This window comes from Eurosta solidaginis, chromosome 1, assembly GCF_040869045.1.
Source record: "Eurosta solidaginis isolate ZX-2024a chromosome 1, ASM4086904v1, whole genome shotgun sequence".
Taxonomy (NCBI): Eukaryota; Metazoa; Arthropoda; class Insecta; order Diptera; family Tephritidae; genus Eurosta; species Eurosta solidaginis.
In genome coordinates, this window is record NC_090319.1 from 12,162,264 (window position 1) to 12,189,511 (window position 27,248).

A 27,248-nucleotide genomic window follows, 5' to 3' on the forward strand; every position below is an offset into this window, starting at 1 on the left:
GAGATACAGAAGGAGAAAGCGATAATCAATTACAAATCAGGTGATCCATTGTATTTGTAATTTTTACGTCTATGCAGAAGATATCACACTTGTCTTACCCACAATGATAGCAACGCTTATTTTTCAATATATATATATATATATATAAACATTTTGTTAATTTGTAATTTTTATTAGTGAAATATGTGATATTAATTGTTTGTTTTCTATGTTTTTATGTTGTCTTCAGTGGCCCTGAGAAAGGTTACCGCAGTGTAGCCGAAATATGTTGGCATAAACTTTGTTTTTCAATTGGGTTTTTAGACCTTGAGCCGGCAAAAAATCAATATATATATATTGTTTTTGAAATGGGAATGCATGTAGGAATACTCCAAGTTCGCGTAAAAGGAATTTTCCATTACATAGATATTATTTTAATATCTATTATTTAATTTCAAACTTTTTTCTTCGGTAGCATTTGTCTTATTCTCACATATACTTAGCTACACCACTGCAAATCTTAATATATAAAAAACACGTGTCACACAATTGAGGCCAATGGACTCCTAAACTACTGAACCGATTTTGAATTTGTTTTGCACCCCGTGTGTAGTTTGATCTAACTTGAAATATAGGATAGGTGACTGGGTGACTAGGGTCTCGAGATATAGGCCAAAACGTGGACCCGGGTACCCATAGAGTGTGTTTATAGAATATGGATATCAAATTAAAGCTGTTGATGAGTGCTTTAGTAGAGGGTAATTTTCATACCCCTGGGTGACTAGGGTCTCGAGATATAGGCCAAAACGTGGACCCGGGTAACCCTAGAATGTGTTTATAGAATATGGATATCAAATTAAAGCTGCTGATGAGTGCTTTAGTAGAGGGTAATTTTCATACCCCTGTGTGACTAGGGTCTCGAGATATAGGCCAAAACGTGGATCCGGGTACCCCTAGAATGTGTTTATAGAATATGGATATCAAATGAAAGCTGTTCATGAGTGCTTTAGTACAGAGTAATATATTATCCAGAGACGGACTGGGACTGGGATTAGGACTAGGACTGGGACTGAGACTCGGAGTGGGACTGGGACTGGAATAAAATATATACCACCTTCTGGGACAGGCAATAAGAGATGCAGAAGAATGAGAAGAAATTGAGAGAATAGAAAAGAGAGAAGGAGATTGAGAAAGAGATAGAATGAGACGAAGATGGAGATAGATGAAGCGAAAAAGACGGAGGGAGGAGTGAATAAAAGGATTAGGAAAAAGTGAAGAGGGGTCAGACGGAAAAAGCTTATTAAAATGCATGCAGATTGGCCAAATCTAGGGCAGGACAACGTCTGTTGGGTCTTCTAGTATTATATATGTCATATCCTATAACTCGATTCGTCAATGAATACGTTGAACTCGATTTTTGAACCACATTTATATGTGTAACCAAATTACAAAAATAGGCAAAATTAGCAGCTCAATCATTTAGATATATTTTTTGAAATTTGAGTCGCATATTGGTTTTGAGTTATTCGAATCGAGTTACGGAATTAGGTCCCATTATTTTTGTTTACTTATTTTTTTCCATTCCTTGTTATACTTTTTCACTCAATGTAATGTTTTTATGCTTGAGCATACATTCCTAAAAAAAATTAATAAAATAAAAAAAAACTTCGGAAAGCTTAAATTGTAAGTTCTTACAAGTGTATACATAAATTTCTTTATTGAAATTAATAATTTTTTTTTTTATTTATTTGTTTCTTCAGTTAGTGCTTCTTAACGTCGTGTTGCTATGTATAAATTTCGAGCTTGTTTTGTAACTTTTAAATTCTTTAAAATACGCAAAGAAATTTAAAATGTACATAATCCGGAAATGTAAAAGCTTAATAATAAGTTATACATTCTTTTATTTTTTAATTGTACAATTATATAAATAGAATATATGTATGTATATACGCAACGATTTTTTAAACATATACATATATATGTATATATATATAGACGTAGACTTTTTAAAGTTTATTTAAATTATTTTTACTTATTCGTAATACGATATTTTAAATAACGAAACTTTTTTGGAACGCTTTTAGTTTTTTGTTACACGAATGCGAATACTTTTCGATAGTTTTTTAAATACATATTAATATATCTTAGTTGTATATTTCTTTTCTTTAGAAAGTTTTTTTTACTAAATATATATGTACATAAATACATGCATATATTTGAAGCGTTCCGAAATCCCAAAACTGAACGTTTCAGAACTAATATTAATTTTCTTAAACGTTATATTTCAACAACCGACGAAAGCTTAAACTAATGTAAAGACTTCCGTACTGAATTATGTCAGGAGGTTAACAAGAATAATTTACTAGCTGTTCATCGAATAAAACTAACCGAGACATCCTATCGAAGCAAAATAGAATATTTTTTAAAAACGCCCTATTTCAGGACCTGTTTCTAAAACGCTCGATTTCAGAATTCGGTTGAAGAACGCCCTATCTCAGAATGTTTTTCATAAACGCCCAATCTTAAGTCAGAATATATTGAATATGCTCAGAGAGGTCGTTTTTGAAATAAACTCCGAAATAGGGCTTTTTCAAAACTTTTCTGAGATAGGGAGGCCGCAGCCGAGATAGGGCGATACCCCACTCAGCATACGATGTAGGCTAAAAGTTACAAAAAATACCGCCGAATTCCGCTCGGTAAAATTTTTAGGCCAATTTAATCAATGTTCTGCACTCTTTTTGGCACCTATTCTTAGAAATAACGAATGGTGCCACCGTAGGCGAAACAGCTTTTTTTACGAAGCTGTACAAACTTTACTTAAATTCAATGCCGTACAACAGCGGCTATCTGATAAAGCCAAATTTCTGGACTCAATTCAATAAGAGTATGTGTGGGCCATTTAAGAGAAAGCGGATGTTGTTGCGGATTACCTTTGTTGTGGACTGTATGCGGACCATCCAATCCCGATGCACTGCTGCAGGTTGCTTTAAAAGAGCGGTTTACCAATTGGCGATAACTCAAGTGTGAAATAATACGCGGGTGGTTAAATCAAATATAACTTTAAATCCGAGTTAAATTATTACAATATAACTACCAAAACTAATTTAATTATTAATCACAAAATAAAGCGGGCAGTCGAATATGCAGCAAGAAGAATGATAATAATAAGAAAAAAACAAAGAATGGCAATATAGAACAAATGTCAAAACTATTTGATAGATTATGCTTGAGTATTAACCCTTTCGAACTAACATATTGTTACGAATATTAGCAAAACTAAGGAGTGCTGCCAGCTCTAAGCCGATCTAAGCAGTGACGTGAATGCACATCAATAATTCAATCATTATGTATCTACATAAACGAATCAATAATTGCGTCTACACATATGTACACATTCCGACGAGCAACATTTACATACAAGGCAGCGAGAGATGAGATGTCACACACCGATGAATTTACTTATACGCTTATGTGTGTGCGGGAGACTGTAAACTACAAACACATGCATATACCTTATCTGAGTTGTCACAAGAGAGAGCAATAATTTGTGCACGTAGTTGTGGCTGGCGATTTTGTAGCCGAAACAACTAGTAACTTCTGGAAATCGAAGAGCCTAGAAGTATGCAGCGTAAACTATAAAAGCGATGCAGGCGAGTAAGAAGGAATTCAGTTTGATTTGAATTGTCAAGCAGTTACGAGTAAGACGATATCTAGCGAGCAATAGCACTATTATTTTGAAAGTCAGTTTCCTTTAAGATATCAGTTTGGTTATTAAGCTATTCGTTGCACAGTTTGAGTGTTATTGTGAAGTACTTAATAAAGGCCATTTTTCCATCATTCAATATTGGAGTTATTTATTCAACAGTTTAGTGATTCGAACTTAGCAGAGGATTGCAAATAAGAGGATTTGCAGCAAATTCGTTACAATTGGTGTCAGAAGAGGAATTGTTGAATAAATTCTAGAGGACAACAAGGACATGGCAAAGTTAAGTGAATTGAAGATCCCGCAACTGAAGAAGGAGTTGGAGAGCCGTGGATTGAATACAAGCGGCGTTAAACTCGAACTTCAGGCACGGCTACGAGAAGCAATGGAAGCAGAAGGAATTGATGTGGAAGAGCATGTCTTTCATCTTGATGGCGAGGAGACAACAAAAATTGAAGAGAAGAACGAAACATTGCAGACGGTTACCAGTACAGACTTGAACATGATTTTAGCTGCAATATCTGCTCAAACATCGACAGTGTCATCTCAACTGGCAGAACAGAAGACATATATGGCATCACAACTAGAATCGCAGGAGACACGCATAACATCCAAGATTGAAGCACAAGAAACGCGTATGTCAGAAATGTCGACACAGATTACATCGAAGATTGAAGCACAAGAAACGCGTATGTCAGAAATGTCGACACAGATTACATCCAAGATGGAAACTCAACTGGAAGAGCAAAAGACATATATGACATCTCAGTTCGCTGAGCAGTTGAAAGCACAGGAGGCCCGCATATCCTCGCAGCTGGAGGCACAGGAGATAAGGGTAACATCAAAGCTGGAAGCACAGGATACAAAAATTGTGCAGCTCGAGGACAAAATTGATGCCGAGATAGAAGCTTTGAGAGGTCGTATACAGGAGTTGCAAATGAATCGCCCAGCAGTTTCAGCGAGTAATCCAAAGGTAAAAACACCATCCTTTGACGGTTCTGTTCCTTTCCAGGTCTTCAAGCTACAGTTTGAGAAGACCGCAGCAGTGAACAACTGGAATGCGGAAGATAAAGTTGCTGCACTATTCGTGGCATTGAAGGGGCCAGCAGCGGAAATTCTACAGACGATTCCCGAAGGAGAGCGGAACAATTATGAAGCATTGATGGCTGCTGTAGAACGACGTTATGGAAGCGAGCATAGGAAACAGATATTCCAAATTGAGTTGCAAAACCGCTACCAAAAAGCAAATGAGACATTGCAGGAGTTTGCTTCAGATATTGAAAGATTGGCTCATCTTGCAAATGCGGACGCACCCGTGGAATACACTGAAAGGGTAAAAATCCAGAGTTTCATAAATGGCATACGGGACGTGGAAACGAAGCGAGCTACATACGCAAACCCAAAGCCAACATTCGCAGAAACGGTGTCACAAGCTCTGATTCAGGAAACAGCGTCGCTTCTGTGTAAGCCAGTTTTCAAAGCACGCCGTGTGGAAGTAGAAAGGCCAGAGTGGGTAGACCCAATTTTGGAAGCACTGAAGGGATCTCAACAGAAGAATGCCGGAGTTATTAAATGTTTCAAGTGCGGCAACCCAGGTCACATTGCACGTCATTGCGATCTGGGTGCTAATAGTTCCAACAATGTGGGTGGCCGTAAACGCAAAGCTGGCGGAAATGAGCAAGAGCGTGTCGAATGTAAAGAACGAAAACTTGCCCCGGCTATTGAATGTCCTGTGATATCTGTGTCGCAAATTGGAAGGAAATCAAGCAGTCTTACCGTCAGAGGGAATGTGGATGGTGAAGAGCGTGTACTGACTGTAGATACGGGGGCATCTCATTCCTTGATTCGATCTGAATTAGTCAACAGGAGAGTTAAACCGTTACCTGGAGCAAGGTTGCGTACGGTCACAGGCGAGTATAACCAAGTCCAGGGAGAAGTGATATGTGAAGTACTGATTGGGAAGGTCATGGTTTTGCACAAATTCGTTGTGGCGAAGATCGTTGATGAAGTCATATTGGGAGTGGACTTCTTGGTTGACCATGACATTAAGATCGATATGCAGAAAAGGGTGATGCTTTATAAGAACCAGGATGTGCCAATTAACTTCAGTTTGGAAAAAGGTTTCAGCAGTAATCGAGTACTGGTGGAGAAAAGTCGACAAAGGCCACGAAAGTCAAAGGTAAAGGTTGATGAAACGAATGGGCCAAACAAAGCGAAATCAAAAGTACCTGCGACAAAAACACCGGCATTGACAAACCCTAATGGACGCACTAAAACGACTGCAAGAATTTTGCAGGAAGCATGCAAGGGTGGTTTCAAGCCATCGCGCACTTCTGTTGGGAAACGGCGGAACGATACTGTCAAGCCAATCCGTCAAGCGCAAGCTCTGCGAAGTAGTTCATTGGTCAAACAACAGAGTGTGAGGAAACGACTAAGGATAATGAGTAGTAAGATCAAACGCAGGTACAATGAGAACAATAATTCGGAAGGGTTCTTGGAGGGAGATTTGGTACTGTTAAATAACCCTCTCCGGCGGAAAGGTGTTCCAGCCAAAATTCGGTGCATTTGGGAATGCCCGTACAAGGTTGTGAAGAAGATCAGTAATTCCATCTACCGCATACAAACCATTGGGAAACCACGAAATAGAAAGGTGGTTCATTTGGAGATGCTAGCGGCGTTTAGATCGAGAGATTTGTCTGATCGGGACGATCAGACTTAGGTGGAGGGCAGTGTTACGAATATTAGCAAAACTAAGGAGTGCTGCCAGCTCTAAGCCGATCTAAGCAGTGACGTGAATGCACATCAATAATTCAATCATTATGTATCTACATAAACGAATCAATAATTGCGTCTACACATATGTACACATTCCGACGAGCAACATTTACATACAAGGCAGCGAGAGATGAGATGTCACACACCGATGAATTTACTTATACGCTTATGTGTGTGCGGGAGACTGTAAACTACAAACACATGCATATACCTTATCTGAGTTGTCACAAGAGAGAGCAATAATTTGTGCACGTAGTTGTGGCTGGCGATTTTGTAGCCGAAACAACTAGTAACTTCTGGAAATCGAAGAGCCTAGAAGTATGCAGCGTAAACTATAAAAGCGATGCAGGCGAGTAAGAAGGAATTCAGTTTGATTTGAATTGTCAAGCAGTTACGAGTAAGACGATATCTAGCGAGCAATAGCACTATTATTTTGAAAGTCAGTTTCCTTTAAGATATCAGTTTGGTTATTAAGCTATTCGTTGCACAGTTTGAGTGTTATTGTGAAGTACTTAATAAAGGCCATTTTTCCATCATTCAATATTGGAGTTATTTATTCAACAGTTTAGTGATTCGAACTTAGCAGAGGATTGCAAATAAGAGGATTTGCAGCAAATTCGTTACAATATATAAAAGTTGTGAATATGCAAATACGGACTCAACAGCGGAAGATCTGCAGAAACTTTTATTCTTGTAAAAAGTAGTCCCCTTTGGATATTAAAAACAATCCTAAAATTGTTAAAATGGTCATGTGGAAGCTATCCTGAGTACGAAGATCATTTTTAAAAAAAGTTTCGACATGGCCGCGAAGATGGCCCGAAATTATCCAATAAACCAAAACCAATTTGGACTCGAAATTGTCCATAATATTAACTCGAAATGGCCTAAAAAATAATCCCACTGAATCGGAGACGGTCCCGCAATGCTAACGAAATATTCTCGAAATAGTTCCGAAATGATCTTAAGAACAAAGATATTTGTAAACCTGTTCGAAACAGTCGCAAAGTGATCCCGAATAGTCCGAGTATCATTCTTAAAGCAGTTTCTAAATGGCTTCAAAGTAGACGTGAAATGATCCCTAAGTGAGTGTTGGATGGGTGTGGGAGTGCGAGCGAGAGCTGTAGTGGGAGGGCGGTGGGATTGAGAGTAGGAGTGGGCGTAAGAGTGAGAGTTGGAGGGAAAGTGAGAGCTGAAGTTGGAGTGGGAGGAAGATGAATGGAAATGGAAAAGAATACGAAAAAAGGGTGGGTAAAGTAGACGAGGATGGTATAGAGAGAGAAGTAGGTAAACAAAGCACACTTTTTGAATGTAGGCAAGCTAATTTTCGGGCAATACAAAGTCTACCGGGTCAATAGTAATTGTATTTTGCCATGCTCCTTTTTCAAAGTTGAGAAAATTTTAAATTGTACTCGGTTGAAAGCATAATGAACTAGGTCGTCCATTGTATACTTCCAATTACATAAATGTTATTCCAAATGCATGTATGTATGTATATATTTGTAATTGTTTAAACAAATTTCTCACTACGTGTATATAGTACGAGTATGTATATTTTTAAAGCAACGTTTTTATATATAAAATTTTTTCATTGTTTATTTTTAGTATATGTTTTAATTTTTTTTTTATCAGACATAAACATACACATATATATTTTAAAACATCGAATTTAAAACATCGCTTCTTAGTAGACATATAACTATTTATTTATACTTTATTATTTGCGAGATTTTTTGGTTTAAGTTTTGTTTTTTTATGAAAGTCTTATCTTTTCTGCGCTCATCAAAGTATTTCAGTTACGCAAATTACTTATTTTTAACGATACTTAAATATTTGGGGATTGTTTTGGACAAGAAACTGTCCTGGAGACCCAATGTGGAAGATCGGGCCAGGAAGGCCGCCATTGCCTTGTACTGCTGCAGAGGAGCTATCGGGAAGAGATGGGGACTCTCGCCAAGAATAGTACACTGGCTTTATGAGATGGTGGTCAAACCGATTCTGCTATATGGGGTGCTGGTCTGGTGGAAAGCACTGGACACGGCGAGCACCTCCAAAATGTTAGTGTCAGTGCAACGGACGGCGCTGATCGGTATCAGTGGCGCTCTCAGAACAACACCTACCTTGGCACTGAACGTCATGCTGAACATATACCCAGTAGATATTGCGGGAAAGGCGGCCGCGGCAAGGTCGTTGGTCAGGCTTCTGACCGCGGACACTCTAGCCTCCTTACCAGTTTCGACTTCATCCCGAACAGAACGGACTACTGTATGCCGATGACTGCTCCCTATACAACCTTCACCCCAGTTATTCCAGAGAGAGAGGATTGGGGAAGAGGAATTATCTGGGGCATGGGACCGGTTAACTTGTTCACGGATGGGTCAAAGCTGGATGGAAAGGTTGGTGGGGGGTCTTTTGTCAAGAGATAAATTTAAGCCGCAAGTTTAAGTTGGCTGATCACTGCAGAGTATTCCAAGCGGAAATTGCTGCGATTAAGGATGGGGTAGATGGAATGCTATCCAGTGCTACCACGGTTAGGGAATTTAACATCTACTCTGATAGCCAAGCGGCTATCAAGGCCTTGAGCTCAACTACAGTGCGATCGAGGGTGGTCTGGGAGTGCCTGACCTCGCTTGCGATTGCATCGAATTATTTTACAATTAAGATTATCTGGGTCCCGGGCCATAGTGATATCCCGGGTAACTGTCAAGCGGATTTCTTAGCCCGCATCGGTACAACTGAACCGGATGAAGATGGCTGTAGGGATTTCGGGATCCCGCTGGCCACCTGTGGATTGCTCCTCCATAGCTGGGCCTCGAATCAGCTCAGCAAACGTTGGGCGGATACCACGTCTTGCAGGTAGCAAGATCTTTCTGGCCAAAAGTGGATGGCAGGAGGTCTGCTGAAATAATTGGGTTCACTAAGGCTCACCTATCAATGGTCATTGGGGTTTTGACAGGTCACTGTCCCATGGGTATCCATGCGGTACGTCTCAATATACTGGAAACTCCATCCTGCTGCAGCTGTATGGAGGATGATGAGGTGGAATCACCAAATCACTTTATGCTTGATTGTCCAGCTTTTGCCAGAACTAGGCGAAAGTACTTCGGTAGCGACTCACTTGGATCTCCCGAGGATATATCCAAAGTTGAGATCGGTATCATTCGGAGCTTTATCGTTGCTACCCAACGATTCTCTAAGTAGCTAGATCTAAGTCACCGTTATTTTTGGTGTATGTGGTATCACAACGGACCTTCGTGTTGTCCAAGTGAGCTATCCTTATCAGGGCAGCTACCACCTAACCTATCCTATCCTAACGCTACTTAATATTTTCTTGTATTTGCTTTTAAGTAGGTATGCATTTGCAAATTCAAAGTATTTCCAAACTGTCTTTTAACTTAAAGCTAAACACCGAACTGTTTATTTGTTCTATGTATGCTCATTTGTTGTATGTTTGTGTATTTTATGTAATCTATCCATTCTATGAATGCTGTTATGTATATGTTTTGATGCGTTTAGATATTTTTTGCTTCCTAATATTCTTTTGCGCTTTTCAGTGCCTACAAAAATATAGTATATATGTATGCAATAGAAATGTAGTCCTTTTAATTTTTGTTTGTAGCTTTCATACACATACAGTACTATTTCTAGCGTAGTTAAATATATGTTTCATGTTTGTGAACATGAAAGTTTTCATTGCCCTTTTCGACTTTTTTTTAGTTATAAATAACTTTACTCTGTAATAGCTTCTAAAAACACGCCTCGATAAAGACACTTTAAGTTTCTGCTGCTTGTTTGCTGCATTATATTAGCTTAAAGTTTTCATTACTGTTGCTTATTGATTTGTTTTTGCTTTTATTTAATGTATATCTTAATTACGTTGTTTGGTGATTTTCGTGTGAAACATTTGTTTTACTTTGGTTTTATTTTCATTTGTTGTATTTATGTATGTATAACAACTATTAATGTATTGTATATTTATGTATATGTATATTTAATCTAGATTATGGCGATTTTACTAATGCTTTCTTAGTTTTTTTGTTTATTGATTTCGAAGGTACTTAAGTATGCATTCCCATTTATCAGTTGTATGTGTAGTTGTGTGTTGTATATGAGTTTCATAGTGTCATAGGTGGTTTTGTTTTAGTTTTTGTATTTTCAAGCATTTACTTTGACAGTTATCGTAGCTTTACGTTTTTTGTTTGGCATTAATGTTTTCTTGTTGAGTACTTCTTCACTTGACCTTCAACATATCACACTACTTCTGTATTGCAAGAAAATATTTTTTTCGCTCTTTTTGCGTATGTTTTATTTTGTTACAATATTTTATTTAGCTATGTTATGAAAGTAAAATATGTTTTCTATGTTAATGCTGTAAATATGCGTTTTTCTTCTTTTGTTTCATTTTTATTATTCTTTGGTTTTCTTTTAATGCTACATAATCATAAAAAGTATGGAACGGCATTGAATTTATTGTTTTCTTAAACGGAAGTTAAAGTTTATTTTGTTTCTTTAGCGACTTATCATGATTCTGTTCTACTTAGTATTTTGTTTTGTATGCGTTGCTTAAGCTTAAAGTTGATGTTTTTCAATTGTCATGGTTCTCAGTTATTAATGAAAATACTTCATAAAAGGTGCACAAGTATTTATATAACAATAGCTCAGAGTTTTTGGAATAATGCTATTTTTTCGAGAGTTAAATTTAAATTATGCAGAGACGATCAAGTTCCGTGCACTACTAATCCAGACATGAAAAAATCCCTACACTACACAATACCGACAAGCGCATAAATATCGCTGCACGGATTTTGCTTTGTTGGGATTGTGTTTTGACGGAATTTTGTTACATTTGTATTTTGAACTGCCTGGATTGCGTCTTGTCGGTATTTCTAAAAATTGTCGGTATTAATAAGAGAAACCATATTTTAGTAAGTATAATTAGTTAGTGTTGGAGTGTATAATCAAAATTCTTGGGTAGCCTGAATGGTTCCTTTGTGCTACCAGAATTTTTTTGACGACTAAATGGAAAACCCCCAATTGGATACCAGGACTCACGTTACAATTCCGTTACTCTTCCGCCTCTAGTCGCTGGAGCCTTGACCTCGCGTGCACAAACGCTCCTCCCTGCAGCTGGCGCATGTGACGACAGAAGTGTGAGAATAATATCGTACGATTTGCACATGATATTAAAAATTTTGCAGCCCCGCCATTCTGTCCACGCCTTTTTTTTTGCCATAATACCAAAAATTCTTGGTAAATGAGATTAGAGTTTTTATTTTTATCCGAAATTAATGTTTATTATTTTAATAAAATTATTTAATAATGATAGATCCTTTCCAACAAATTGAAGTTCAACCATAAACATTAATAATGAATAAAAATGTTAACTTCGTAAGGCTATGTAACGGTGGATATTTAGAGAATGAGGAAAGAGAAGAAGGGAAAAGTAATGGAGAGGTAAAATAAAAAATGTTGTAGAGAAAAACAAAAAAGAACAGGTGCAGATTGTGGCGAAAGTTTAGTGGAATTTAAATTGTTTTTACCGGTTAACTTAAAACAGATGAAGAATTGCACAAAACTGTTAGGTAAGGGCTGCAGAATTTTAAGGAAACTACTTAAACGAATTTCGCGTATTTTACATTGTCTCCTGATTCACCTTATTTGTTCGTATCGATGTCGTACTACTCGGAACTTGGAATTTTTCATCCAAGAATACGACTCAGTATTGTCTCTTTTTCTTTAATTATTAAAATTTTCTCGTATTATTGGATTTTTGGAACTAAAATGAACTTTTTTTAGGTTTTGTTATGAATCTACAGGGTAGTGACTTCATAGTTTCACATGCGGACTAATCTTAGCTTATGCACTTGTAAATATCTCTTCTTTACGTGTAGTTTTGGTTCGGTATTATTTCAGAACTCGAAACAGTTTCAGGACCAGTTCATAACAAAATAATTGAGATTATAACTAACTTGAATAGAATAGTTTGGGAAAACTAGATGCTTGACTTTTGAAGAGATTATGCTGATATTAGGATCTTTCACATTAATTAACGGGACTTTTTCTAAATACGCTGAGAACGCTTTTTGGTTACAGTTTGCGATATTTTCGGGAACACATTGCCATCTATTTGAGATAATTTTTTGGAACTTTTTCTATTTGGTTTCGATGCTATGTATTTTCTTAATTTGGTTTTTATGTTTTTGTACTTGCACATAGACAAACGAAACACCCTTCCATTTGACTTTTCCGTACGCATCCTGCTAACTATTCTTTTTCTAACAAAAATACTTAACACTTACAAATCAACCAGCTACCATAAACAAAATATTCTTCTTTATTTGCTTAATACATTTACATAGAATATAAATAGCGTGATTCATATATTTATTGTTTTTGTTTTTTAATTTAAAATATTGTATTTAAGAAACGTATTTCTCATAAAACTATGCATTTAATTAATTGTCTTAAAATTTAATCACACAACATTTAAAGCGTAAATTTTTGTTTGCAACTTCTTGCTGTTTGTTTTAAGTTAATTTAAATCGTTATAATTTCCATCAGGAATGTATGTATGTATATTTAATTTTATTATTATTATTTTTTCATATCTTACTTTAATGTTCTTCATAGCTCAGTTTGTTTGGCCGTATGCATTTTAATGTCACAGTAAAGTCGTTTAGTTTTATAATAATTTTTTTTTTTTTTTTCAAATAAATAACTTCGTTTTGATAAATCGACATACAATTGCACATTTATCGGTGCATGTACATATGTAACAAATACATAAATAATTTGTATATTTCGAGAGTAATTTACTTCTAGCGCTGTTAGTATTCTGTTTTCTGCTATCGATTTCTGTTTACAAGCAAATAATTTTGTTTTTCATTTTAATAAATTTTGCGCCAAAAAATCGTTTAATTTTACACATGAACTTAAGGTAATTTTTCCAGATAATACTTAGCAATTTTTTTCTAATCTTTAGATATGTAAAGGGATTATGCATTAATTAAGTTTATATTCATTAGTTTCTTTTTTTTATTAGCTAATGAAATGCCGATTGAAATGATTTGAACAACTAAGGTTCCGTTTAGACCGATATTTTTCTTTTAGTTTTTTTAATATAGACGGTTTTGTCAACGAAGCGAAAACTCGGAATTCGACTTCGTTTTTCGTCACTGTATTTTCCTCATGTGTGAACCTCTCGAAACTAAAGTTGTGTCGAAGACTCGTTCAGCTTAATTATTTAATAAATTTACGCTTAATGCATTTTGTTTTAAACGTGTTTTCTGTTTGATTTTTAAACAAAACCACAAAAAAACTTGAAATACCGAAATTTCGGACTCCCTCATTGACGTAGAAAGTTAAATGAAGGAACTTCTAAGACCATATCGCAATAAATTACTTTTTGGTAATTCCTCTTTTTGCATATCTTACAATTTTTTTAACAAAATGTCGAGTTCTTTTCTTAAAGCAAATGAGTTTTGTCGAGCACTTCTTTCGTTTTTTGTTTCAAGTTGAAGATATAAAGAAACTAAGTCGAAAAAAAACCGATCAATAAATTTTCTCACCAATTTTTAAAAAACCGAAACTTTAAAAATTCGCATTTTGAAAAACACTTTTTAAAATATATAAGACTCCATTTTATCTTCACTTCCTCCTTTCCCTTAGGCTGAGTTTACCCCAAATCCGTAAAAATACAGCAGCCAAGAAAAAATAGCAGTTTTTTTTTTTTAATTTCGCCAGATAGATAAGATAGAAAATTTCTTAGGGTTGCACTGCGACCATTGATCTATTGTGCCCTTGTCTCCTTTACAATACCTCATCCAAACCGACTTTCTTAATGAAGCTTAATAGTTCACTTGGCTTGAGGGTTTGAATGTGGGAATATGTGGGCCATGGCGAGCCCACAAACTTTGCCCTACGCCTTGAGACTGCAACGCAGTCCAAGTGTATATGTTCCGACGTCTCCGCTGACCGATCACAAAATTAGTAGGTGTCATTTGATTGTATGCCCAATTTCGGCATATGGCTGTTGAGTCTACAATGTCTTGTAGGAATGGCCATTAGAATTCTTAGTTTATTTTTCGAAATTCCGTAGTTGAGTTGAAATTGTAATTGCAAAGCAAACTAACTAAAAACACGTTTTCGAAAAATTCCAGAAAATTTTACGAAAATTTCGAAATTTTTATTTTGATGTTTATGAATTCTCATGAGTGCAGTTTTGTCCCCTTATCAATTTTAGTCTAACAAAGTCCAAGTTATACATAGGTCGGTCAACATTTGATTTTTGGCAATCTATTTCCGAAGGTCTTCCTCCATACAAAGTGTGAAGCATTTTTTTTTATGGAAGAAATAAAATAAATACAAAAATACAAGACGCGATAACCTGCGACCAGATTTTGGGCTGCGCTTCCATTTGCGTAATGCTCCTTTTAATTTTTCCTTCAAATTGGCGGGACGGACCTACATTTTTTACGCCGACTTCGAACGGTATCTGCAAGGAAGATGAGATTCCAAATTTTGGTGCAGTTTTTTCCAATGTTTTCGAAATTGGTATGCATAGTTCAAAACAATATTCATAGAAACCTGTAAATTATTCCTTGTCAGTCTTAAAATGATTGCGCTACAAAACTGCATACTCAAAATAGTTCGAAATAAAAGATTCGAAGTTTTTGTAAAATTTTTTCGAAAGCGGTTGCGAGATTGGTATGCATGTTTCAGTTACAAAATTCATAAAAGTTTTTTCCTAAAATATCAAAAATAAAATTAAGAAGACAAATTAGATAAAAATTGCCACTGTTCGCTGCTGTACATATAGAAAATAAAATTTTGTTAAAAGACATGACTGAAAAACACACTTTTCAAGCAAACGTTTTTATTATGTAAAGCAACACTGGGTAAGTGTTATGATTTTTTTTTTGGGACACTCAACAGATATATGTATTTTTTTTTTCGAACATTAGGTACTCAACTTTAAGTAAGTATTTCAAGTATGAAAATCGTTGGGTTTTTATATTGTTTTTTTAATTTTTATTAAAACACATGTGCTTTGAATCTAAAATTGCAGGTAAACGTTTTTCATGCCCGTAAGGGTATTTTTGTATGCATACAAGTAGTACAGAAAATCGTAGTGTAGATAAAGTGATAAATTAGTAAAGTTAGAATATGATTTTATGTTGTATGTAAGACTCTTACATTAAAAAATTTCGAGGGATTCATTAACGTCATATAAATATATAGAGATTTTCCAACATTACGCGCGCATATTTGTTAAATTTTTTTTCGTTAGTTTTTTATTGCGCTCGCTCGGTATTTTTAGTAAATTTTTTTCTATGTAACGTTTTGTAGACAGGTACACTTGTAGCGCTTTTAAACATAAAATTTGTTCAAAAAATTCTTTTATAGACCAATATGCGACACTTAATTTGTTTGTCTGTTTGTTTCATATTTAAGTTGTTTTTTTTTATACTAAATATTACATATATGTATTTTTAGTATAATTGCAGGTTCTTTTTATTTTCTTGTTTGTCAAATTTCTCCGTTTCTGCTATCAATGGTTTTTTTCTTGGAATTTACTTGCATTTAATACTGGATAGTTCTATGTATTTTCAATATTGAATTTTCGACTGCTCGCTTTTTATGCGCTTACATTTTATTCGTAATTTTTTTTTTGTTTTCATTATACTTTAACATATATTTGTTCGCTTTTTAACATTTATTAATTATACATATTTATTATATAATTTGTCTTTGTGTACATCAATTTTCACTTTATGATTGAATTTTCTAATATATATATATATATATTTAATTTCTTTGCTATATTATTTTTTTATGTTTAATAACATTTGAAAGCTACACATCGAGATAATTATAAATAACTTCATATATATTTGTTCGTTATTATTTTTTTGAAATGATCTCCATATTTTGTTTTATTTTCATTTCAAATTCCTTGTTTTTGTTTAACAACGTTTTTAGTTAATATTAAATTTTTCTTTTTTCGTCTCTTATTTTATCTTCAATGTTATATTGTATGTATTTATGTTTGCGAATTTTTAGGTATTCAATATTTCGTGTATGCTTCGTTTTACTTATCTATGCATGTTGTATAGTTTTTTTTTGTTTGTTCATCGTTCTAAAAAAGTGCTAAAATGACGTTAACTACTCCATGAGTAGAAATTCCCTATATGTTTTCATTTTGTTCTTTTTTGTATGTACATAGGTTAAAGGAGACATAATATTTGGTCAATTGTGTGGAAACACCGCTTTATCTCAGAAAATTGCTTAAAAACGCGCTTTCGATGAAATCGGCGGAAAACTTTACTACTTCAAAATTTAATTTAAAAACGCTGTATCTTTCATATAAAACGGTCTCTTTCAGAATGTGTTTGCTAATAACTGTAACGCAACATCTGTCTAAAAATATATTTTTTTATATCTAGTTATATAATATAATACTGAATTAAGTTTTAAGATAGAGAGTGCTTAAGTCAAATTTTGAAAAAGCGCATTTTTCAGCAATTTTCTGATATAAGGTGTTGTTTTCAGCTGTCAATATTAAAATCGTAAAAACAACATATTGTAAATTATGTAAATGTTACAGAGAAAGAAAAATAAATATAAATTTTATTCTTTTACAAAAAAATGCAAAACTGGTAGAGGGTATTCACGAGCTTCATAGCAACATATTTCGTTATATAAATATATTCGTTTTGTTAGATCTAGCAAAATTATCATTTCAACTAGCAGATTTGTCATACTACTGCGCACAATTTTGATCTTGGTAACTGTTTGTATCTTCCCCCTTCCCAGTACTAGTTCCTTTTCTCTCTCTTTGAAATGCTTTCAACTGGCGATGTGCAAGGCGGTGGAAATTGTCTACTGCATTTACCTTTTCTATAGTTCCGAACTAGATACAAATTTCCACTTTTGGACTAGCTGATTTCCAACACTTTTTTGATAGTTCCCAACTAGTAGAATAGTATAGTCCGCTGTATAGTTCTAGTCCGCTGTAAAAATTTACAGTTAAAACCTAGGTCTTTTGTTAATTCTATTGCGTTGTTTCCGAACTGGATCGAAATTCTACATAAGGCTTGAAGTAAGATTTTATGCCCTTTTTCGATAGGTCCGAACCAGTAGGAAAGTGGGAATGGTTTTAAGGTGCAGGATATTGTTATAGTCGCAATTCCTTAAAGCTAGTAGAAGGATTTTTTTCCCCAGGTTATCTATTTATCAAATACATGTTAAATATGAAATATGAAAACCTAAACTGTCGATTTTCGAACTAGAGAAAATCTAGTCTCTATCGAAATAGTAATAATTTGGTACATTAGGTCTGTTTCTGGACTAGAAAAATAAAAACATACATCACAATGATAATGGGTTTTTTGGTTTTAGCAAAATTTGGCAAAATAAAATGGTAGTATGGTCTATAATTTCCCAGAGGAATTTTCAAACTGCCCAAAATAATCATGTGAACATGCTTTGGCTTAACTTAACATCTAACCCAACTGATATTTACCACAACTAACAATAACAACACTACTCTGTGGTTTACCAGTCGCATCACCGGTTTGCGATATTTTTTCCACTAAATCTAAACCTTCCACCACAAATGCAAATATACCCGTAAAACCACGCATCTCTCTTAATATAATACGGAACTGTGAACCAACCAAACCTAAATTATCATGACGTTTTTGACTGCGACGCATACCAACCGAACCGCGTATGGCTAATATTTTCGTATCGTCAGGCATAAAGAAACCCTCATCGTATACCGAACGACCACCACGTCCATTATTCAATTCAAAATCACCCGTTATAATACTTTCATTTTCCCAACATTGAAATATGTGACAACCTTTGTAACCATAACCCAACTCTTGTGTAGCGAGTGCATTGAAATTTTTAGCCATCTTTGGTGCTACATCGCTACGCACCTCAATTAATATGCGCCCAGAATGTTGTCCATTAATTTCGATATTAAAATAATAAATTGGATAAACGTGTACGCTGGGATTAAGTAACATTGTTGATTTAGCTTGTTGTTGTTGCTGCGCAGTGGAAGCATGTTGTTGTTGCAAATGCAATAGACTTAGTCCTAAACCATTGAGATCATTGCTAGAGAAGAGATGTGATGCGGCGCTATTGCGTTGCGCGCCCACTACTGCTGACGTGGAGGAGGATGTGGCTGGTGTGCCGATAGGTGCAATTTCCGTAAAGTTGTTGACAGGCGATTGTTGTTGTTGCAGTAATTGTTGTTGTTGCGATGATTGTAGGCTTGAGTTCGATTTGTTTGAGAGGGCAATAATATCAGCGTAAGTTTTATGCACAGGCGATGAAGAGTTGTTTGCTTGCTGTTGTGACTGTTGTTGTTGCTGTTGCTGCTGCGTAACGCTATTACTGGTTGATTGATTTTGTTGTAATGCCTGTGCGTATGTTGCATGTGGGAAATTGGCATTCGTAGTTGGTATATTACCGATTATTGTTGTAGAGAGACTTACATGCGATATCATGGATGTGAGTAGACCATTTGTTAGCAATTGTTGTTGTTGTTGCTGTTGATGATGATGCTGTTGCTGCTGCTGTTGATGTTGCTGTTGTTGTTGTGCATGTTTTTGCTGTTGCTGTTGTTTCAACATTAACATGTGCCGTGAGTACAGTTGCGAAATACAATAATTAGCTAAAAGTAAAATTGGATTCTGATGTGGAGTGCTAATACCATTTAGGCCACCTATCACCGAACCCACACCAAAATTATCCAAATTACCACCACTAAGTACACAATTATGCATTTGTACAAGCGCTTGCTTAATCAAATCAAAATCGAAAACATAACTGCAATTACGTATCATATCATCCAATTTACATTGCAAAAACATTTCTTGATATTTGGCCATCAGACGCTGTTTCTCGCCATGCAACGTGGTATACAATTTCATAGCTTCGGCTGGCGTTTGTTTGTCCAACATATCGAGACATAAACGTGCCTTACATAAATTTTCACGTATTTCGCTTAACTCGAGCGTTGGTATATGATTTATAAGCTCTGCTTCAATTTGTGTTTTAAGCGTTGTGCAGCTCTCCAAGATTTTGAGCAAAAAATCGCGTTGCTTCAAAACCAAATGTTGCACATCACTCAATGTCTTTTGCATGCTTAGAAGCTCATTTGATATGTCCGCATGCAATGTTTCCTTCGCTTCAATTTTATTCTTTACCAAATGTGTGCGATGTTCTTCGGTGGCGGCGCAGGCGCGACACAACAACATATTACAAACACTGCACCATAATGTATTCGGCATGGCGTGTGTCATACAATTTTCGGTCATTTTTAATTTATCAATATTATTATTGTTGTTGTTGCCATTACCAATGTTGTTTACATTACCGTTACTATCGTTATTATTATTATTATTTAAATTATTATTACTACTGAGTACGCCATTCCCGCTGAGCGCACCAGCCGATCCATTCGATGTAATCGACGCGGAGCGTTGTTGTCGATCACGTTCACTCGCTGCTTTCATTTTCATACTGAGCGTTGTCATATTTTGTGTTAGATATAAAATTGCCGTATAGGTGGGGAGACTATCGGTGCGTGGCTCGGGTCCTTGTAATTCGGTGCGCTTCCAACAGTGTACACAATAGAGTTCATCGCTTCCTTCGCGTAGCAACGAATTGACACATTTGAGGCAGAAGTAATGACGACACGTGAACAGCTTAGGCAGGGCATCGTTATCGTTGAAGGGCAGATGGCAGCAGCTGCAAATGAGAAGCTCTTCAAGCTCCGGTGGTACGGTCGTCAAGTCCATCTGTAAAAAGAAGTAAAACAATAAATATACATAATTCGAGTATGCATTGTTGATTTTATAATAAACTAAATTACGTTACAATAATTCTTAAATGTAGGGAAAGATGTTATTTTTGATTAAGGGTTAAAACCTTTTCTCAAACTTCAATATGCAGCTCGGGTACAACTTGAGAGACATGTGAGAAGTCATATTTGAGATGGGGTTAAGAATGAAAAATATCAATATGACATTAAGGATGATAACGCTTTAAGATGCATTTAATTTCAGCTTAACCTAAAAGTGTATTTGAACGTCGAATGTTAGTGAAAAGTCTGTAAAATCGTTATTTTAATTTTTCAATGGCAAATATGCTAATACTTCTTTGGTTTTATGTTATATTTTCATGTTAAAATATACAGTCTCCCTGATGAAGATAGAAAAAATTCATCAAAATGCTTAGGAAAAATTAAAAACTTGTGTTTTGTCTTTGTTTTATCGGCTAAAAAGCTCCAACAACCACAGAAACAAAAAAAATTTTCTAAAGATAAATTTTATACCAAGGCGAATTCAAAACCAGGTGTTGTTATCCCAACAGCTGATTGCTTCTTCTTGATTATTTTCCATACAGCGCCTTGTACAACAATATGTCAGTTAATCGAAATCAATGAAAATTTTCTTTTGATTTGACATTCTTCTGCTCGGCACAGTGGTTGAATTCGTTTTGACACCATCTGGTATAGATTCGCCTTGTATCGTACTAAAAGGCAGATTTCTTCTATGAGATTTTCGGTCCTTCTCATTTATTTTCGCAAACCCATACTCACGCATGGATAAAATCGGAATACAATTCTCAAATGTTTTTAAGTTGAAAATTAACGTTAAAGAAAAGTTTAAATAGGAAATGGAAACAATGCTGCAAGTCAAATTGAGGTTCGTATCTTTTAATAAATCAAACACGATTTGAAAATGATGTAACATTTTTAATTAATCACACAAAATTTATGTAAATAAAAATTCTAAACCTTTTCAACTTTTCAAAAATGATTCAATATCTTTTAATTGATTAATAGCTAATTATTTTTGCAAATAACATTTAATTAATTGATGTTTTTTTGCGTTTCCTCAATTTTTTCCAATTTCATAACTTAATAATTGATTATTTTCTTTAAACAAAAATTGGTCTCCTCAAAATAAAGTGGAATAGTTAAAAATAAATAAATAATTAAAAACAACCACATAATGAAAACTAACCTTATAATCATAACAATTATTTAAATATTTTTGACTATTTAATTAATTTAGTTTTCATTTATATTTTAATTATTTAAATGTTTTTGATTATTTGTATAATATTGTTTAATTATTTTTGAATAGCATTTAATCGTAACAAGTTCAATTACTTTTATTCGATACCAACATGTAAAAAGTTGTTCGCCCCAACTAGCTGCTGCACAAATTTGAAAAAAATATATATATTTGATAATTCAAAATAATAAATTAAATGAAAATAATCTGATAACAGAAAAGAACCATACTTAACGCCATTATTTGCTTATTTTTAGTTACTTATTTATATTGAATTATCTATGTTAAATTACTAAAACAGTTAATTGATTATTTTAATTATTTATTTAATTGATCGTTTCAAAATTTGATTATATTTAAATGTCTGTTAATCAACTTATTCGCATTCAAAAAATTATTATAAAAATAAGTTTTCCCAACACTGCTGTACTTATTTGAAAATAACTAAAGGATTTAGAAAAATCAAATAATTACAAACAACTACACAAACAATTAGTTGATTAATTCTAATGTTTTATTATTTTTATTTAATTGAGAAAAAGTAGTACAACAATAATCTGATTATATTTATTTATTCGATATAAGTCATCTGCTTTGTTTTAATTATCAAACTTTTCGATTTTCATGATTGTAATTTTATGAAGGTTATTCATCGATAAAAAAACAATCAAGAAATAGGATGTTAATTGTTATGGTTTAGATATAACTGTGAAATGCATTTTTCCTGAATTCTTGGAACTCTTTTGTTTTTGACCAAGTGTATCGCAAGTAAAATTTTTCACCAAAAAAAAAAAAAGAAGTTAAATCTCATTTAAAGAAAAAAGTCGAATTTTTGGCTCTATATTCACTGAAAAATATACGTTAGACTTAAACTTTAATTCCTGGTTAGAAAAATTCCGATAAACATATGCATGAAAAAATTACAAAAGAGAACTAAACCAAAAAATCTCGGATTAGTCACAAAATAATCCCAAATACAGTCCCGATTCGCAATATTCCCGATGCGACTCGACAGATGAGTTTTATTGTTAAGTCGTTCTATGCAAGCACTTAATATTTGCTTCTCGGGACTTTAGATGAGTCGTTTATCGGTATTGCTTTACTCGACAAATCAATATATGGATAGTATAAAATCACTCTATTCGGTATCAGTATATCAAATCTTTCTTCTCAACGAATATATGTTCAATTAATACTTTTTTCAACTTTTTTACGCTAAAGTTGATGCTCATTCGACCATTTTTAGCCAAAACTACTTAGGCTACCAAAAAGAGGTTAAGATATGAATTTGCACTGATAAGAAAATCCCACACAAATATGTACCCAGCCTCATAATATTGCCAAAAATATCCACAGATGAAAGGTCAGAAATAATTATAGCATTAGAAACCCAAATGAAAAAGAAGAAGGAATAATGGAAAAAATAAATAAGTATACAATCACACTCAGAGACGTACAAACGCACAAAAAAAAAACGCATACACAAAAACTCTACGCGTAGTGCTTGAATCAAAAAGTGAATGTTACTTTGCTGACAAGTAAATCTGGGACTTTTATTATACATTGTGAGGCATTTAAGAAAAATTGTCTCATAAAGAAAAGTTCACGCGAAACTTGATGGCAAGTAAAAGTACTAATGCCATTAAACCGAAAGAGCCGAAATGTTGAAGCGACCTTAACGAAATGTTGTGTAGCATCAAAAACTCTAAACATGATTACATATAAAAGCTGGTAGCCAACTACAAAAAATCATTTATGCAGAAACTGCTCACCTTGTTTGTTGTTAACTAAAATAAGGCAAAGGCAACTAAATTTGTATTTGCTTTTCGTTTTCACATAAACAGACAAACAAACTTTATGTTAGCACTAAAATTTGGTCCTAGCCATTTTATATTAAGACACATATTGTGTATCTTGTATTTGTCTGTATGCTGTAAAACTTTCACATTTTGCATCAGGGTCTAAAAAAAATCAATTTTTAATTTGGGCCTTCTAACCTATTAAATCTAAGCCATATTTAAAACATTTAGTTTTTGAAATGCCTATATAAGACTTTTATTTGGATGTGTAAAAATGAAAATATATTAAAATTGAATTATAAAATATCGACTTGTTATAATTGAAATGCAATTACTTAAAAGCTTCTCTGCCGACAAAGGGACTGGCACATGACCTATCACATACCGGTTACCAAAAAAAAAGATACCCATCACAGTATCTGCTCTTTTGTAAGAAAAAATAATTTAAAAAAATGTGTTTAGTTAAACGGTTTTATTAAAAACAATACTTACATGAAGTAATAATAATACTATAAGCTAGAAAATAATTAGGTAGGTCCTAGGTACTAGTCATTACACTCCTCATCAATCTAGGGCATTGATCAAACAATTAAATAAAAGCGTTGGGCGCGTGAAATTTCTAAAAATGTGAAGCATAGCATAACCTTATTAAGGTTCAGTTGGTCTTACTTATAACTATCAATAGAAATTTTACGCGTCCATCGCTTTTATTTAATTGTTTGATCACTGCCCTAGATGGATGAGGAGTGTAAGTAAGTATTGTAAGTATTGTTTTCAATAAAACCGTTTAACTTAAACAATTTTTTTAATTATTTTATTTTCAAGTTTTTGTTTAATTGCCTATTATTTCTCATTCTATTTAGTTCATTTAGTGACTCATTATTACAAGGACTCTTTCCTGACAATTTCTTACAATCTAAGTCCTCAATACATAATCCTTCCAAAGACTTTACTCGACTCTGCGCCACGTATGTCCCTCCTCGAAGCCCAAAATATTTTGATGTCACTTCTACCGGACTATATGTAATATTTGTTCCACATATGAGCCAAATCGGACACAATAGGTCGCTTTCTATTCATGTACGTATTATTTGTTCCAAAAATACGATTCTTTGGAATATCTCGATCCATGCGCCACCTAGCGGCAATTTTTTTCACAGGCCATTTTCTATTCATGTATGTATTATTTGTTCCAAATATGAGCCAAATCGGACCACAAATACGATTTTTTTGAATATCTCGATCCTTGCGCCACCTAGCGGCGCTTTTTTTCATAGGTCGTTTTCTGTGCATGTACGTATTATGTGTTCCAAATATGAAAAAAATCCTGTCGGAGTTTTTTTTTCTTATTATTGCATTGCCACCGGGTTCTGAACTATATTCCTAGTTTCAAGCTTGTAGCTTATCGGGTCAAGCTAAATAAAATCATTTAAAAATACCCATTAGTTTAACATGGAATTGTCATTTGGGTTGACCAATTGCCACCCTTCAGAAACCATGGTGGCAGGCCTGGGATAGGTAGAAAGAACTGGTCTTTAAACACGCCAATGATGGCAGACCGGTGATTGTTTAAATAAACCAGCCCTTAAACAGTACCATGGTGGAAGTCATGTTAAAGGTTAAAAGCGTGTCCTTTAAAAAATATGGTTGCAGATCTGTGACGGCCTTAGGGAGCATCCACTTTCATAAGACCACTTTACATAAACTTCCATATTCGCTTAAGAGTTGATATTCATATACATATTTTTTTAACTTAACTTGAATAAAAATATGAAGAGAAATCTGTCAAACACGCAAAGGCTGCGTAACCATAGAAGCCTCGTAATTGAAACAATTTTCGAACCATTTGTTGGTTATCATGAATATCTCTAATATTTCAGAGAAGTTCTTATTGCGCACCATTGACCAGACCTTCAGATGAGTATTTTCTTCTCATATTATCTTGAAAAATATTTGAAAATCTTGCCAATAATTTTAGGAATATGCTTGATGGCCTTGCAGAGGGAAGAGATTGTTCGTAGTCTGACACTTATGTCAGAGGTGCTTTCAAGGTTACAGTGGTTTTTCTAAAGAATATAAAGAGGTCAATACGGGCTTATTACACGGAAAACATTAAACTCCCTTTTTTATTTTAGATGTTTAAAAAAAATGCATTTTGAAACTGAAACTATGCAAACCAATCTCAAAAACTCGAAAAAATACGAACTCTAAATTTTTTTGAGTGTGCAGTTTTGCAGCCCAATCAATTTTAGTCTAGCAAAGTACCTGTTATATATCTTTCAAAATTCGTATTGATTTTTGAAAATGTTTTCCGAAAGCGTGTTTTAGGTTTTTCTCCATACAAAATGTAAAATGTGTTTTATCTAAGAAAATCTGAAAGACCCATCGTAAAAAAATGGTTAAAAATCGATGCGAATTTTTGAGAAATCTTTTACTTGCGCTTTGTTACGCTGGCAATAAGTGGGCCACAAAAGTGCATACAAAAAAAAATCAGAGAACTCCAGTTCGAAATTTTCTCAAAGTTTCAGTTACAAAATTCATAGAAGTGTTTTCTTGAAATATGGAAAACATGGAAAGAAGAGTTTATTGACGAAATTTTATAGGAATTTTTACTGCTATTTATTCAGCAGTGTTTAGTTCAGACGATTTCCCAATTCTACGCAATTTTTCCAAATGTCGCGATCTGACTTTTTTATTCTTATTGGACATTAATAGACCACGAAGACTCTGTCCTGTCGAGAAATTCGCTTGCTTGCTTATAGAAAATTGGCCTGTCTCGGCTACTTGTCTTCTGTTTCCTCCTTCTCTTATCAATCTTACACTCATTTCACCTTTCGTCTTTTTTACGCCTTTTTGTTCCTAATTATCAGTCTCCTTACCTTCCTCGACCTACCACTTTGCTCCCAACTTGTCCCCTTGCTCCATCTATTGCTCATCTTTTACTCCGAGTAATGTTCCCCATCTCAGTTTTCCTCCGTTTCCCTCTCTTTTTCCAGATTTCCTCGAAATTGTCTCTTTATATTTCTCTCCGTCTCATTTGCTTACTGTCCGTCGCGCCTTAGGGCTTTATCCATTCCTGTTCACTTTCACTGCCTCATAAATAGGATCTCAGCACCAAATATAGGAAATCATTTTCTTACTGATACGGTGCCTAGTAAAACTTTAATTTAATATAATTTTAAACCAACTTCTTATTTGTTTATCAAAACTATCACATGCGTTCAACATACATACATACATAACCACGAATTTATTCATAGTTATGTGTATTTTTCAATATAAAAATGTTATAAATTTAACGCATACTGTTAGCATAAATTGAGCAACGCTTTATGCGTTTTAAAGGGAGCATTTATGGTTGCGATTAGACAAACCAAAATGCCAACAAAACCGCAAAAAACAAGAAAAAAAATTCAACGAAAATGCAAAAATAAAAGTTTTAAATGGCAAACATAACGACGTATAAATCTTGTATGCAAAATTTCAACAAAAATAGTAACAGAATGGTAAAGTTGATTTTAAATTTATGCAACTTTTCTTTTTTTTATTTAGCCAAGTAAACCTAGCATACACAAATATGTATTAGAAGTCGGGTGTGAAGGAATATATTTAAGTGAGTGTGAATTTATGGAAGATATATTTGGATAGGTACACATTCATATGTGCATGCCTTCATAATTACATACATTGCGCTATATAGAGTAATGAAAAGTGGAAGGCAACAGGTGTATAATTTTGTACCACACTGAAGGAAATGGTACTAGTAAAATAAAAAAAAAAGAAGCAAAGCACAGCATTATCACAGCGCACAACAGAAAACGACCATACAGCTGATTTAGCGAATATACGGATACTTGATAAAAACAAACAAGGAAAAACCAGACTAACATTGGA

At 34.3% G+C, this 27,248-nt stretch overlaps 2 protein-coding genes across 18 annotated transcripts in view; one reads left to right on the top strand and one right to left on the bottom strand.

Moving 5' to 3' along the window:
* The window catches only part of Npl4 (nuclear protein localization 4), a 213,911-nt gene that overhangs the window by 17,958 nt on the left and 168,705 nt on the right, over positions 1 to 27,248 (top strand). The gene's annotated exons all lie outside the window — the stretch shown is intronic.
* LOC137249145 (uncharacterized) overlaps positions 12,766 to 27,248 on the bottom strand; it is a 123,440-nt gene continuing 108,957 nt past the window's right edge. For all 16 annotated transcript variants that reach the window (XM_067780510.1, XM_067780410.1, XM_067780457.1 and 13 more), the window contains one exon: positions 12,766 to 20,271. In XM_067780510.1, the coding sequence (XP_067636611.1) occupies positions 17,959 to 20,271 (2,313 nt within the window). In that variant the 3' untranslated portion in view covers positions 12,766 to 17,958. The remainder of the gene's footprint in view (positions 20,272 to 27,248) is intronic.